Source organism: Periplaneta americana, chromosome 7 (genome assembly GCF_040183065.1).
Source record: "Periplaneta americana isolate PAMFEO1 chromosome 7, P.americana_PAMFEO1_priV1, whole genome shotgun sequence".
NCBI lineage: Eukaryota > Metazoa > Arthropoda > Insecta > Blattodea > Blattidae > Periplaneta > Periplaneta americana.
In genome coordinates this window covers 125,456,059-125,472,951 of record NC_091123.1, presented here as the reverse complement: position 1 = coordinate 125,472,951, position 16,893 = coordinate 125,456,059, and the positions used below count along the sequence as shown (strand labels likewise).

General features: G+C 35.3%; 1 protein-coding gene across 2 annotated transcripts in view; it reads right to left on the bottom strand.

The window, feature by feature from the left end:
- LOC138703430 (gastrin/cholecystokinin type B receptor-like) overlaps positions 1-16,893 on the bottom strand; it is a 206,350-nt gene that overhangs the window by 169,255 nt on the left and 20,202 nt on the right. For both annotated transcript variants that reach the window (XM_069831281.1, XM_069831282.1), the window contains exon 2: positions 7,636-7,759. In XM_069831281.1, coding sequence (XP_069687382.1) covers positions 7,636-7,759 — 124 coding nt within the window. The remainder of the gene's footprint in view (positions 1-7,635; positions 7,760-16,893) is intronic.

Below are 16,893 nucleotides of genomic sequence, written 5' to 3'. Positions count from 1 at the left end.
TGGGATAATTATTGGATTTACGAAAAGATTCTACGTATTTCCAAAATTTATTAGATTCATTCTTCAAATTTTCATCAATGGATTGTAACCATTTAAATTTGTCAGATTTAATCATAGCTTTAACTTGTTTTCTGTAATTGGAAAAAATTTGATAATGGTGATCAGTTTTGAATTTCTTAAAATTTCTATGTGCTTTGTTCTTTTTCCTAATAAGTATACGCAAGGTATTTGAAAACCATTTAGGATGGTGCGATTTTTTTACGAAAGTGACAGGAACAGCAAGAGAAATAGCTTTGTTCATAATCTGGGATAACGCGTTAGCAGCAACGTTAACATCAGTAGTTTGATATATGGAATTCCAATCATGATTGTATAGAGTGGAATAGAGTTTCAAGTAATCACCTTGAGAATAATTTATGAAGGTACTAATAATAATAATAATAATAATAATAATAATAATAATAATAATAATAATAATAATAATGAAGGGGCAGCGAAATACTGAAAGAAAGGTACTCCACAATCATTCTATTTCAGAAAAAAATTTATAGCACTCGTCTGAATTCATTTCTGAGAAACGTCCTTTATCAATATTCTCCTGTAAAATTTGGTTTATTGGAATTATGGAGTTTTTGATTTCCCTGTCTCAATTATAGAAACAGTGGCATCTAATTCTACAAAACATAAAAATGAACAAATCTTACAAATAAAACATACAGACCATAACAAACAGTGGCAGCGGAAAATCTATTATTTCGATTAGCCAGTAACCTCTCCCCATGCAGGCTTGTTCATTTACCTCTACGTACGCAGTAAATTTGACATATTTTGCATGTAGGTCTGGAAAATCTCCTTAAATAAAATAATATAAAGCTGAATTTGCATTGTATTTAAAAATAAAATGTTTAAAGAAAGGCACAGGCAAAACACAAAATTCAAGTTTTATTAAGCGCATTGTAGGACAAGGTGTTATGTTGCTTGGGAAGCCATGTTGTGAAATTAGTAAGCTTCATGGACCTATGCATATGGTGAACTGTGACTGAAAGCGCCATGTTGTGAGATTAATGATCTGTGACTGGTAGAACGAGGGAACAATTGCATGAACAAACTAACACAACATTCAGATATTTACATCATAGTAGAATTTATCACAGTGTAGGGTTCTATCCTGCAACTACCGATTCCGTCACTGACAACATAGATGAAACTTTACACTGAAACGTTTAGAATTCCATGCTTTTCGTGTAATCTTTCTCGTACATAGAAATTATCTTAGAATTGACTTCCTATTTAACAACAGTTCACCAAATGATAATTGAGGCATTGACATGGGAAAGGTCGTAAGTGCCAAAAATTCGAATTTTTAGGTTTTTCATTGAGAAGGTAGTAAATGGCCATGCCAATGGCACAGAGAAGGTAGTATGTCCGTATGTAATGAAACGAAGTTGGAAACGTAGTCACTAGATGTTGTAAGTTGTATGTGCACAGCTGTTGGCGCGGAGAAGGTAGTAACTCCTTTTACAACATCAGAGTGTGTCTAGACAAATATGGGCTGATAACTGTGCAGGGCAGAATAATAAGAATCAGATGATTCTAATGATCCTGATTTACATTATTGCCAAGAAACATTTTGATTCAGTGGACTTGAAATTCCTGGTTTCAGAACATTCCTACATGCCATGTGATAGGGAATTTGGCATCATAGAGAAAAGAAAAAAAAGATGCAAGACCATGGTTCCAGAAGAGGTAAGGCCTAATAATGTAATAATGATGAAGGATGAGGATTTCTTCGACTTTTCTGCAGAATGTGACAAGTTTTTGAATACAACTCCTATCAAAATCAGCACCCTCAACTGGATTAGACTCTCAAGAGCTGATTTTCCTATAATAAAAACAAGACAGTCATTTAATGACCTTGAAATGTGGACAGAGCACAGGATTTTTAAGAAAGGACAGTCATTAACGTCAATCACTAACTTGTTGTGCTAGCAACGCCTTGAAAGAAGACCAGTCGTCCCTGATGAAGAGACTTATTATCTATGTTAGACTTCCTCGATGAAAAGTATCATGCATTTTACCGAAAAATTTGTGCATAATGTATAAATAACGTTAATTCTCAGTTTGGCTAAGGAGTGATTTCAATGTTGTATTTTCATAAAATAGGATTTCACAGATAAATCTGTGCCAGACTTTTCAAATTTCATATGTAACACAAACATGAGTGTATGCCTTTCATTTAAAGCAGTTTCTGTAATAATGTAAGTTAGAAAGTGTTCATAAATTTGTTTTTTGCTTCCCCTGAAAAATTTTGTTTTTGGCAGTTACTACCTTTCCCATGTCAGCGCCTCAATTCGATCCACATAATGTGCTAAACATCTCCAGTAGCTCATTACCATCCCGAGAGTTTCAAGTTTTACCTATTTACGGCTTGAAGTTCGTTAACAAATTGCGTTAGTCACATCAGGTCACATTACAGGGAATGTGTTAAAATCGAGACGTAGCCACGGAGCCATCAAGACCTTACACTAGAATATTCGTAGTGTTAGGAAGTGGCCTCATTATTCAATTAATTCCCTTCCCTCAGCGTAAGACGAAGCTATTGTTGTTTGGTTAGTTCCCTAGTCGAGTAGGTACTTGACAGCTAAAGGCTGGTCCACAATAAACCGGGAACGAAATCGACAGCGAGAATATTGTTAAATAAATGTAGGCTATTTAAATGTGAGCATTCACATTTAACGAGAAGCTTGCCGAAGCCCAGGAACCGGAATTTGAAAGTTAGTTGTGAATGCTCGCATTTAAATACATTTATTTCAACAATATTTTCGTTCTCGTTCTCGTCCTCGTTTCCAGTTTATTGTGAACCAGCCTTAACGCACTGACTCTTCTCAATTGATTTCAGCTTCCGGTACTTTGATAATTCTTTTCAGTGTTTGTATCTTTTACAAATATATGTTGTAACCCTCTGGATTGACTCCAGGCCCAAGGTAGGGCTAATTGCATTGAATCTCAGCAAAGATTATGTAATTTTAGAAGGTTGAAATATTACTTCTATCGAACGAGAAAATAAAACTGTTCGCGCCTTAAATATTATTCGCTGCGAGCAGAATAACTGTGCAATACTTGAGCAGTTTGGACTTTTTCCATTGCTAAAACTATTTTGCGCAACTACTAAATGTACATAAGCCAAATAGAAATGATCGGGACGAAATTGAAATACAAACTGCTGAGCCATTTATATCCGAACCCACGCTTTCAGAAGTCGAAATTGCGATAGAATATCTGAAAAAGTACAAGTCCCCAGGTATCGATCAAATTCCAGCAGAATTAATACAAGAGGGTGGAAGTGCATTACATAGCGAAATTTATAAACTTGTACTTGCTATTTGGGAAAAAGAAATTGTACCAGAACAATGGAAGGAGTCCATAATTGTACCTATTTTTAAAAAGGGGGACAAAACCAACTGTGGTAACTTTCGAAGAATATCACTTTTGTTGTCGTCGTACAAAATGTTGTTCAATATTCTTTCGAGAAGATTAACTCCGTACGTAGATGAAATTATTGAGGATCATCAGTGTGGTTTTAGGCGTAATAGATCGACTATTGATCAGATTTTTTGTATTCGACAGATAATGGAGAAAAAATGGGAGTATAAGGGTACAGTACATCAGTTATTCATAGATTTCAAAAAGGCGTATGACTCGGTTAAGAGGGAAGTATTATATGATATTCTTATTGAATTTGGTATTCCCAAGAAACTAGTTCGATTAATTAAAATGTGTCTCAGTGAAACATACAGCAGAGTCCGTATAGGTCAGTTTCTATCTGATGCTTTTCCAATTCACTGCGGGCTAAAGCAGGGAGATGCACTATCACCTTTACTTTTTAACTTCGCTTTAGAATATGTCATTAGGAAAGTTCAGGATAACAGGCAGGGTTTCGGATTGAACGGGTTACATCAGCTTCTTGTTTATGCGGATGACGTGAATATGTTAGGAGAAAATACACAAACGATTAGGGAAAACACGGAAATTTTACTTGAAGCAAGTAAAGCGATCGGTTTGGAAGAAAATCCCGAAAAGACAAAGTATATGATTATATCTCGTGACGAGAATATTGTATGAAATGGAAATATAAAAATTGGAGATTTATCCTTCGAAGAGGTGAAAAATTTCAAATATCTTGGAGCAACAGTAACAAATATAAATTACACTCGGGAGGAAATTAAACGCAGAATAAATATGGGAAATGCGTGTTATTATTCGGTTGAGAAACTTTTATCATCCAGTCTGCTGTCAAAAAATCTGAAAGTTAGAATTTATAAAACAGTTATATTACCGGTTGTTCTGTATGGTTGTGAAACTTGGACTCTCACTCTGAGAGAGGAACATAGGTTAAGGTTGTTTGAGAATAAGGTGCTTAGGAAAATATTTGGGGCTAAGAGGGATGAAGTTACAGGAGAATTGAGAAAGTTACACAACGCAGAACTGCACGCATTGTATTCTTCTCCTGGCATAATCAGGAACATAAAATCGAGAGTTTGAGATGGGCAGGACATGTAGCACGTATGGGCGATTCCAGAAATGCATATAGAGTGTTAGTTGGGAGACCGGAGGGAAAAAGACCTTTGGGGAGGCCGAGACGTAGATGGGAGGATAATATTAAAATGGATTTGAGGGAGGTGGGATATGATGATAGAGACTGGATTAATCTTGCACAGGATAGGGACCGATGGCGGGCTTATGTGAGGGCGACAATGAACCTTCGGGTTCCTTAAAAGGCATTTGTAAGTAAGTAATTGTCAAAATTATAGCACAACGATTCGAAGACTGGATCTCTCTTCGTCTTCGGTGAAAACCTACTGTGGGAATCGTTACAAACAGCTAGCCCATGGGTGTCCAAACGCCTATAGAACCAGGAGATATTAAGCCACCGGCGGCGTGGCTCAGTCGGTTAAGGCGCTTGCCTGCCTGTCTGAAGTTGCGCTCGGGCGCGGGTTCGATCCCCGCTTGCGCTGATTACCTATTTTGATTGTTTCCGAGGTTTTCCCCAACCGTCCACGCCTGTGGAGAAACGGTTAGTACGTCTAGCCGCGAAACCAGGTGGCCCGGGTTCGATTCCCGGTCGGGACAAGTTACCTGGTTGAGGTTTTTTCCGGGGTTATCCCTCAATCCAATATGAGCAAATGCTGGGTAACTTGCGGTGTTGGACCACGGACTCATTTCACCGGCATTATCATCGTCATCTCATTCAGACGCTAAATAACCAAAGCTGTGATAAAGCGTCCTAAAATAACCCAATAAAATAAAAAATAAATTTCCCGAACCGTAAGGTGAATGCCAGGTAATCCATGGCAAATCCTCGGCCCCATCTCACCAAATACCATCTCGCTATCATCAATCTCATCGACGCTAAATAACCTAGTAGTTGATACAGCGTATTTAAATAACTAACTAATATAAAAAATAAAACCAGGAGATAATGCACGTCAAGTATGCTCTTCTGAACTTAATAACTTTCCATATAAAATAGGAAAAACGACCTTAAAGAATATGCGCTGCGGGTTGCTAACGCCAGTGGTTACTTCGTACGAGTTACAATCGGACATCTATGAGTCTGTCTGACTGATCGACGACCGTCAGGTCCACTCTTCGAAATGTTGTTATAAGTTTGACAATTAGCAATGGAAAAAGTCCAAACTGCTCAACTATTGAACAATTCGCCGTTGCTCTCCGCCCCCCCCCCTTCATTCAGATCAGAATAACTGTAGTTGAATAAAAGCGAATTAAACAAATTCTAGCTCCAGGTCCGCCATTATTTTATTAAACTCTTTGTACAATAAAATGTCGTTATAACGAACTCTAGTGTAACGAAATATTCAGTATTACGAAATTACTTTTGTACTCTTTTTCGCCATATAATTTAATATTTAAATACTTCAACTTTAAGAAATTTTGTTAAAAAAATCAGTACCATAACGAAATAAAAAATTTCACTCCCTTCCCGAAAATGTACTTTTTTAACGAAAAACTATAAATACAGGGTACAATTCGTTAGCAAGTAGGGATGTCATTATAATAACTATTGCAATTGATCTAAATTGACAAACATCCCAAGTTCATTGAAATTTTTTTAGGAGAGCAAAAACTACAGTATATAGACTTGCAATATAAGAGTATTGGAATAAATATTTGTATGATTCAAAATCACACACTTAGAGTCGGACTTTGGAAGTTGTTTTTCACAGGATGATAGCCTATGACAAACACATGTCAGGTAAAAAGTCAAATTCGGTGAATTTTGGACTTGGGATGTTTGTCAATTCAGGATTTCAATTGAATAGTGACCACGTGTCATTAAATATCTAGCTAATGTTTGTTTGTTTGTTTGTTTGTCTAGTCAACTGTCCGAAGACATGTCTGAAGCTCACAAGTGATATCAACAAGCCACCACTTATGAGACAATTAAGCCAGGAAATAATGGGGTAGAGTGGCGAATCTAGCTAATGTATGCTAGAATATCTACTATGATGTAAATGTCTGAATTTTGTATTAGTTTGTTCATGAAGTTGTTCCTTCGTTCTCCCTATTTAGTTTCCTTCTACCAGTAACAGGTCATTAATCTCTCAACATGGCGCTTTCAGTCACAGTTTACCATATGCATAGGTCCATGAAGCTTACTATAGTCCCGTCGCTCTAATTTCCGGCAACCAATCGCGTTGCAGGTCGGCTACGTTTAAACGTGTGCGTCTTGTGATTCGCTGATTCATTTCTTAAGGCTCGATAAATACTTAATATAATCGCCAACCATTTTAGCTCTTTTTTTGGCGTTCGCAGAAAGCACACGAAGGCGTTATTTGCCGCTCAGTTATTTGCTGAATTAAATTGCGTTTGATTTATTATCATAGGAGCTACGACATGATAATGTCAAATAGATTCCTCGTATGGTAGCTCGGCAATGTGAGAACAAAAATGGCGAACGATACTACCTACCTACTACTACTAGTAGTAGTAGACTTTATAGAGCCTTTACTTTCTAAGACGTAAGCAAAGGGGCGGAGTCACGCCGGAAATAACAGCGTCGGGACTATAATTTCACAACATGGCTTCCCAAGCAACGTGATAACTTGTCCTACAATGCGCTTCATAAAACTTGAATTTTATGTTCTGCCTGCGCCTTTTTTTAAACCTTTTCTTTTTAAATACAATGAAAATTCAGCTTTAAATTATTTCATATAAGACCTACATGCAAAATATGTCAAATTTACGGCGTAAGTAGAGGTAAATGAATAAGCCTGCATGGAGAGAGACCACTGGCTAATCGAAATAATAGATATGTTTTATTTGTTTGATTTGTCCATTTTTATGTTTTGTAGAATGAGATGCCAAAAACTGTTTCTATAATTTTTGTGTATCAATTTTGTATAAAAGTGAACTAATGTATGACCGCTTTCATTGTAAACAACAAACCTAAAAGTACCTTTTATTTTACATAACGAGTCAAGTTATATGATTTATCACATTTACCATCTAAGATCCAATTTTCTTTTAAAATAAATAAAAGGTTATGGTGCCCAAATACGGAACTATAATGTCTGTATAAAGTACTGAAACATAAGATATAATCTGAAAACTCACTTGTGAAATGAGATTGGGTACTGCAAGTAGAAATGATGCTACCCATATACCCAAGATGATCTTCCTTGCCTGGCTTATGGTACATATGTATTTGGCCTTCATTGGGTGGACGATTGCGTAATATCTGAAAATTGAAAGGAGAACATGATGAATAACATACATTTTATAAAAAATTATTAAAAACTGAAAACATCATCATAGACTTTTACTGTACCTAAATACTATATCACTCATATTACTTCATCTTTATTTGACTTCTTATTGGTTTTCCCACACTCATTTATATTTCAATATTTGTTTCACAATATTTGCATATTACTGAGGTCCTAGTCAGTGGTTTTGTATAATATATTAATATTTATATATTTTTGAACTACAATTCAATAGCTCTTACCAATTATCTTAATTTCGGTTTACACTTAAGTCCAGTAACTTGTATCTTACAATCGCTAAATAATAATTACAAAACCGTTATTTTAAGAAACTTATTACAGCAATAAGAAACGTTGGGTTGGTTCGATAACAGAATGCTATCTTACAATGACAGCACAGCCGAGTTCAAATTTGGGACATGTAGAAATTATATTTGTGGCGGACATTGCCAAGTCTTTTTTTTATTTTTCTTGTACTTTGCTCCTGTTCCCTTCTTCATTTCAGAATATTCCCTTAATCATAAATTCCATTTCGAAAATTAGGCAGCTACTTGTGTTTGTCCGGCGTCAGATCTGTCGTCCATCATTTCTTTTAAATATATGGAGAATTGTGATGAACTATTAAGGCTTGGAAAGTTTTATAACTTGTTACAATATGAATAATAGATACATATTTTGCTGTTGCTGCTCTGTTGTCATAAGAAAAGACTTGAGAAACTTGATACACTTCAGGAATTAATCCAGAAAAGGATTGTGGAGTCGTATACTTGAGATATACACTAATCCGTATTGTCCTAAATATTTAATAAAACCACTTTCTCTGTCTTTAAATTTACGATAAAAATTCTTGATTTGTTTGAGAATGCCTTGCAGAAAGTCTAGTTTTAGGTCTTTATGGATTTGGATTGCCTTTGGGTTCCTACTAGTTTGACGCGAGACATATTAAAGAACAACGCAAAACAAAGCATTTAAGAGTCCACCGCTGTGGAATAACGGTTAGCATGCCTGACTGTGAACAAGCGGGCCCGGGTTCAAATCCTGGTTGGGACAAGTTACCTGATTGAGGTTTATTTCGGGGTTTTCCTTGAACCCGTTACGAGCAAATGCTGGGTAACTTTCGGCGCTGGATCCTGGACCCATTTCGCTAGCATTATCACTTTCATATCATTCAGACGCTAAATGATCTTAGCAGTTGATAAAGCGTCGTAAAACAAACGACTAAAAAAAGAAAAAAACATTTAAGATTATAGCTGCCTAAGACTGCTACACCAGTCAAAATCGGTGAACCCAAAAATGATGTAAAAAGTAGCCCAAGAAAATAGAAGCCGATGTAATATGAAAGTAAAATTGGTGGACCCAAAAATTATGTAATCAAAATTAAGTACCCTGAGCAAATCAAACCCAATCTAAACTATAGGAAAAATCTGTGGACTCAAATTCATGTAAACAAATTAAAGGTATCGGTAGCCCGAGAAAAGCAAATTTTATCTCTTGCCTGATATTATAAACAAAAGTAATGAATAAGCAAATAGATAAAAAAAACATGGAAATGATTACATATGTATAATAAGCGCCTCAGTTTTTATGCAAATAAGAATTCAAATACATTACATTTAAATATTATGTCTCGTTTTTGCTTCTGATTGGCCTGGTCAGGTCGTATTCATGATGGTGCTATACGGAGACGCTTGTATGCTAATTCGGTTTCTTATATAGGCCTAATTAACTTCTTTTCACATATCTTCAACTTTGTAATCGGAGAAGTAGGCCTATGTTCATTTTTATTACAGTACCACAAGTGTCTCTATTTTTTTCCAGGCCTAACCGGAAATCGAATCCGAACCATCTGCGTGACAGGCTGAAGATCTGACTACTCAGCCACCACAGGGGTCGTAGGAAAGCAGGTCCAACGAAATTTCACTTTAGAATCGAGAAGAAATGCAGTGTGCCCAACTCCAGAAACACGAAATTCTCTATAAACCTGTCAAAATTCCGCTACATTCCGCTATGGTTGTGGGTACTGAATAAATACGGAGCAAAGAGATATATGTTAAAGGATCACAGAAACAGGTTTCATTGTGTTCCCTGACATAATTCATATTGTTTGAAAATCAGAACTGTGAATTTTAATTAATGTATTTCATATTTATTCACAAATGCTTAATCTTTAATAAGGACGTATTTTGAGAGCAGAAATATAAGTAGGTCTATGCTATTGTTTTATTAAAACATATTCATTTATTTAGAAAGACAAATCTGAAAGCAACTTGCTTTACTTTTTCTCCTGTCTGTAATAATACACTACACATTTTATTTTACTTAGACCTATATTATTATAATAAATAATGTTAATTTTAAGTTGGAATAAATATAGGCTTAATATTAAACATATTTATATGCTTACATACCCTAGAATACACTATGCATATTAAATTCTTGATTATTATGTTATTGGCACATGGCTCTACTACTGACATCGTTTTTGTGATTTCTCATGTGTAATAAGTGTATTATTCCTTATTATGTAGGCCTAAATAATATAAAAATTATCACTCAAGATTCCTTTCCAGATAAATTCCGTCACACTTTTGTTGGTTGAACCCCCTGATGTTATTATCCCCTGTTTTGCGGGTATCACAGCATATATTTTTATTTTTCAATATGTAATTTTATCCATATTATAGCCTTCTCTCAGGGAGCACTAGAGTTACGAAAAATCTGATAAAAAACGAATAAAATTTATGTGGTAAGTTTCAAAGAAATTATGTGAATTAAAACTCCTAACATGATTTTTTTAAATTCCGCTACATTTCGGGAGGGTTTCGTTTAACCGGTCTCCCGAAGCTTCAAATTCCGCTACAGTTGGGCACACTGAATAAATGGTTCATGAATCTCAATGCAGGTTGTCAAGTTGTACTGAGCATATGCAGTAAGTATACCTAATGCCAACCCATTTCACTTGCGTGATTCGGGTTCCTCGTATTGCGGATAGATGGTAGGACTCTGACCATTTTCATGTTGCACACCACTTCGGCGGGCCACGTTATGCATTATGAGTATCTGTGAAGAGTTATGTCGTGTACGGGGGTGAGTGTGTGTGTGTGTGTGTGTGTAAGTGTAGTGTAACGATGAGGATGACAGGCCAGGCTTAGCGCCCCCGTCCGACGTATGAATCACTATCATTAGTAACATATGCCTTCTCTTCACATGCACTGCGGAGAGATTTGAGATTTAACCCAGGCATATTAGTGCACAGTTTAGTGATTAGAAATTTGTGTACCGCCATCTGTCCTAGTTCCGAGGTAGAAATTTTTCATGAAAATTTCTGATCCTACAGGGAATCGAACCCGGACCGGCTAGTCTGGCGGTAGACGCGCTACCACAGAACTAACTCGGCGGACGTAGGTACATGGGGTTGATGAGTCTGTATTTTATTTTTACTGGCTATGAATTAAGTTTATTTCTTTTCTATGCACTGTGAACTGCACAGTATATTTATTCTCTTAATCGAGGCGCCCGATTAAATCAACATCCGAATAATCATGCTTTAAATTTGCTGGATAATAGTCAAACAATGAGAAGACTTAAAAGGACCAACGCTCTTGACCTTCCATTCATTTTTACTACAACTATTTAAAAAATTGTTATTTTTCTTTTGGAGTGTTGTCATGGGATAACATCTCCACTCATGTCATTTTCCTTTATAATATTTACTTATTGTCGATTATAGACAGATTGTATAAATGTGGCATAAGCTTAAGTGTTATAAAAAAAATCGAGGCGGAAACTGCAACAATCGTATCGTTACTGCCGGCAAAGTTCCCCCGTTTTGTACAGTGCGTTCGTAACTCGGCCGGACCTGATTGGCGCGTCAGCGGTAGCTACAGCACTACTCTGGCGGCAGGAGCGCCAATCTTCACCCAGTCCAAGGTCGCCGCGGAACGGTCAGGCCGAGCTACGAACGTAGTGTAGAAACCGTTGCTTACGAGATTATACAAGCTGGCGCATAGCGCTTGAAATACGGGTCTCAAGTGGCTCCCTCGTAATTCCAATTCCGCCGCTCGGAGCGCTGTTCTCTATTAAATATTCATAGCAAAACACTTAAATGACATTGACATTTGGGACATTTAAAGGACTCACCATTGCTTATTAAATGCATCGTACAATATTTTATGGACAATAGACATAATTTCCAAACTTCTGCGTCTCAATTATATTACAATAAAAGGCTGTCATTCTTGATATTAAAAGATATTACATATTATAAACTAAGGTACTACCTTTCTGTTATTCAATTCATATACCATACCTTTTCGGAAATAATGAAAGAAACTTAATATATTTTCAATAAACACTGTAGTCTACCCTTTTCACGTATTCATTTATTATTATTATTATTATTATTATTATTATTATTATTATTATTATTATTATTATTCCAATGAATTAAGGTACTGTATTATCTTCCATTTCCCTGACTTCATAATTTAATCATTTGTAAGTAGGCTAACTTATCCCTTTCTTTTTTAAAAATATATTGACGTTGAAGTGTTATGATTTTTACTAAAGCAAACAGCAGTCACAATACATGATTAGTACAAATGTGCGATTTTTCTTGCACAATTTGCAGCGGTGAAATAAATATCTAATAGGCCTGCTGATTAACCTGTTACTTACAAATGGCTTTTAAGGAATCCGCAGGTTCATTGCCGCCGTCAAATAAGCCCGCCACCATTGGTCCGTATCCTGTGCAAGATTAATCCAGTAGTGGGTAGTAATAGCAAATGCTATGATATTTTAGTGTGTGTAAGCAGTTTTTAAATTAGGAGTTAGAATTAAATTAATTAGGAAGTTAGACTGCAATATATGTGATTAGAAATGGTTTTCGAATTTGACCATTTCCCAAAACATAAATAAATATCTCAGGAATCTCAGGGACATTATTTTTTTAGAATTTGCCGCCCATAGGCACATGCGCATCTGCTCTCCCCGATCCCCATTTCATTTTTAGTAATGTCTGAATCTCGCTCCCCTGAGCTGTTTTCTGTTGTCACTCATGACAACATGTCAATTTAATGAAAACATAAAGTAAAATTTTCGGTACACCACGCAGTGATAATTGTACTTTATCACAACGCATAATTGTAGTAATTATTATTTATTTCTCGTAATGTCGTAATAATATTTGATTTGGCTTGGAGGATGAGGGAGTACGTTACAGTAAAGTCGACATGCTCAACATTAAAATCGCATTGCTTCGTATGTTGTATCCTAAATAATGCAAATCGTATATGTGTCAATATTCATCAGTAATAATTAACCATTGTCTTGGAATATTTCGCCACTATAAATGATGATGGTAAATCATACTCTTTTCCTCGAATAATGCTACTGATTGCCTTAAGGCAAGACAAGCTAAGAACTATATTAATTTAATGATGATAATAATAATAATGATGATAATGATAATAACAATACTGAAAGTAGCAGAAACCGGTAGTTCACTTTCAGCAATTATAACAAATTAGAGGGAACGAAATCTGAAGGAAAAACACGGAACTGAAAACAATCAACTTGCCAAAGTAAATTAACCATATGAACAATATAGTTTGGAAGCAAAATTTTTAATTCAACAAATTCAGACTTACGGGAAACAAAATTGTAAATTCTATTAAATGACGCTGAAAATCTACATACTGATATTTAACAAGTCATCAATGAATCTCAAATAGGACTGTAATATGCTTGGCATATTTATAATTTTCGTACTCGATCAATAATGCACAGTTAATCAAACTATTTTCACGATACACAATGCTTAGTAATGGAACTATTCATCATTTCTTAGCACAGCGAGGCGAACCTAGCGGCAGAAATTGTCGTGACTCTCAGGGACCTACTCTCGATCGTGCTATGCGCCAGCTTGTATACTCTCGTAAGCAACTGTAGAAACTCGATGAAAGAGTGATGGAACGGAGAAAATTTCTCTCCGGCGCCTGGATTTGAACTCGGGTTTTCAGCTCTACGTGCTGATGCTTTATCCACTAAGCCACACCGGATACCACCCCGGCGTCGGACAGAATCTTCTCAGATTAAGCTCCAACTCTTCGGTTCCCTCTAGTGGCCGCCCTCTGCACTACGTCATAGATGTCTATGAACGTAGGACCGGTCCACACATGTGCTGAGGTGCACTCGTTATGAGTGACTAGTTGGCCAGGATCCGACGGAATAAGCGCCGTCTTAAATCACGAAGTGATTTACGCATATCATATATATTATTTTAATGTACCGAAGTACATATGATATTTCCATGCAGATATTCTGCGTCATCATTCGATGAAAGAGTGATGGAACGGAGAAAATTTCTCTCCGGCGCCGGGATTTGAACCCGGGTTTTCAGCTCTACGTGCTGATGCTTTATCCACTAAGCCACACCGGATACCACCCCGGCGTCGGACAGAATCGTCTCAGATTAAGCTCCAACTCTTGGGTTCCCTCTAGTGGCCGCCCTCTGCACTACGTCATAGATGTCTATGAACGTAGGACCGAAGTCCGCACATGTGCTGAGGTGCACTCGTTATGAGTGACTAGTTGGCCGGGATCCGACGGAATAAGCGCTTAGTGGATAAAGCATTAGCACGTAGAGCTGAAAACCCGGGTTCAAATCCCGGTGCCGGAGAGAAATTTTCTCCGTTTCATCACTCTTTCATCGAATGATGACGCAGAATATCTGCATAGAAACATCATATGTACTTCGGTACATTAAAATAATATATACATATATATATATATAATAATATATAACTGTAGAAACGATCGCGCTCACACACTCCCAAGTTATGCAGACTGGATAGTTTTGATAACGTATATCTCTCGACATCCTTACTGGTCAGAATTTGCTCAGAATTCACATGTGTTGTGTATCAAATAGTAGCACGGAAAGACCAAGCACTTCATTCACGTCTGTTAATCTGAATTGCATTTCTGTGTCATCCGCCAAAGCAGATTTTCAGTTTTCCCCTTGATGTAGGTTCACGACCCCTTTCCACCGAAGTTTAATGTGGTGAGTTTCAGTTTCTCTTTAATCTGTCTAGTAGTCTTCCTGGGGGTCTTGTTGCGTCTGGTGTTCTTTTCATTTCTGTTTATTTTTGTAATTCTGACTCAGTGATTCCTAGAGTAATTCTGGTTTCACTAAATTTTCTGATAGACACAGTGGTGATTCCTCCATGAAGAATATGAGGAAGATCCTACAGTTTAATTTCGTGCTTCTGAGGATAGAAAAGTTTTTAATTACAGATTTTATTTTTAATGCGTCCCGATGTAATAATTTTCTTCAAACTTCCACTCTCTGTCGTGAGTTGTCGCAACTGCACATCTCAGACCTTACTTTCCGATTCACCATCCAAATATCTTACAGCAAATGGTTTTTTCTAGCAGTGAAGTGGGGTGAGTGCGGAGGGCGGGGTATGGCTTGACTTAAACCGCGTTTGGGGATATGACCGTATATCCTAATACTACGACCCTTCTTTCTGGGTGGTGATGCGGAAATCCTGTCAGAGACTACAATACGAATTTTCAAGTACACTTGTAGCCTCCTTAAATGTAGTTCATTGGTCATTTTAAAAGAATAGAATAAACAAAATAATAAATAATCTTAAATGATGTAATATAAAAAATAAAAGAATAAAAATCAAAATTACAAAAAAAATAAATAAAACAAGCTATAATAAAACACAAGAATTAATAGGGCTTTCAGATGGCAGGACTGCCGAAAAAATATCTGAAGTTGTATTTGACCATTTAGAAGAATTTAACTGTAGCAAGAAATTAATATATTATTATTATTATTATTATTATTATTAGTATTATTATTATGTATTATCCTTAAATGTAGTTCATTGGTCATTTTAAAAGAATAGAATAAACAAAATAATAAATAATCTTAAATGATGTAATATAAAAAATAAAAGAATAAAAATCAAAATTACATAAAAAATAAATAAAACAAGCTATAATAAAACACAAGAATTAATAGGGCTTTCAGATGGCAGGACTGCCGAAAAAATATCTGAAGTTGTATTTGACCATTTAGAAGAATTTAACTGTAGCAAGAAATTAATATTATATTATTATTATTATTATTATTATTATTATTATTATTATTATTATTATCCTTAAATGTAGTTCATTGGTCATTTTAAAAGAATAGAATAAATAAAATAATAAATAATCTTAAATGATGTAATATAAAAAATAAAAGAATAAAAATCAAAATTACATAAAAAATAAATAAAACAAGCTATAATAAAACACAAGAATTAATAGGGCTTTCAGATGGCAGGACTGCCGAAAGAATATCTGAAGTTGTATTTGATCATTTAGAAGAATTTAACTGTAGCAAGAAATTAATATTATATTATTATTATTATTATTATTATTATTATTATTATTATTATTATTATTATTATTATTATTATTATTATCCTTAAATGTAGTTCATTGGTCATTTTAAAAGAATAGAATAAATAAAATAATAAATAATCTTAAATGATGTAATATAAAAAATAAAAGAATAAAAATCAAAATTACATAAAAAATAAATAAAACAAGCTATAATAAAACACAAGAATTAATAGGGCTTTCAGATGGCAGGACTGCCGAAAGAATATCTGAAGTTGTATTTGATCATTTAGAAGAATTTAACTGTAGCAAGAAATTAATAGGGCACGCCCTATTATATTATTATTATTATTATTATTATTATTATTATTATTATTATTATTATTACTAGTTTCTGTCTTGGTCATCAATCGTCATTCTCATATCCTACAAACAAAAAATATCATGAGTCGCCACTGTAAAGACATTAGAATCCTTGGTAAAGAAATATTAACTCTCTTGAACTGAGTCATTTTGCGTACTCACAAAATATTCGTGCTATGTAAAAATTGTACTAACTGAAGCGATTTTGAAATCTAATACAAGATAGATATTTAACTCTTAAGCAATCTCACCAAACTTTGTAATATTAAAAGTCGCGCGGAGTGTTGCTGACAGCCCAATAAGTTCACATGGGCTATTTTTTTTTTTTGTGAACAATTAAAGT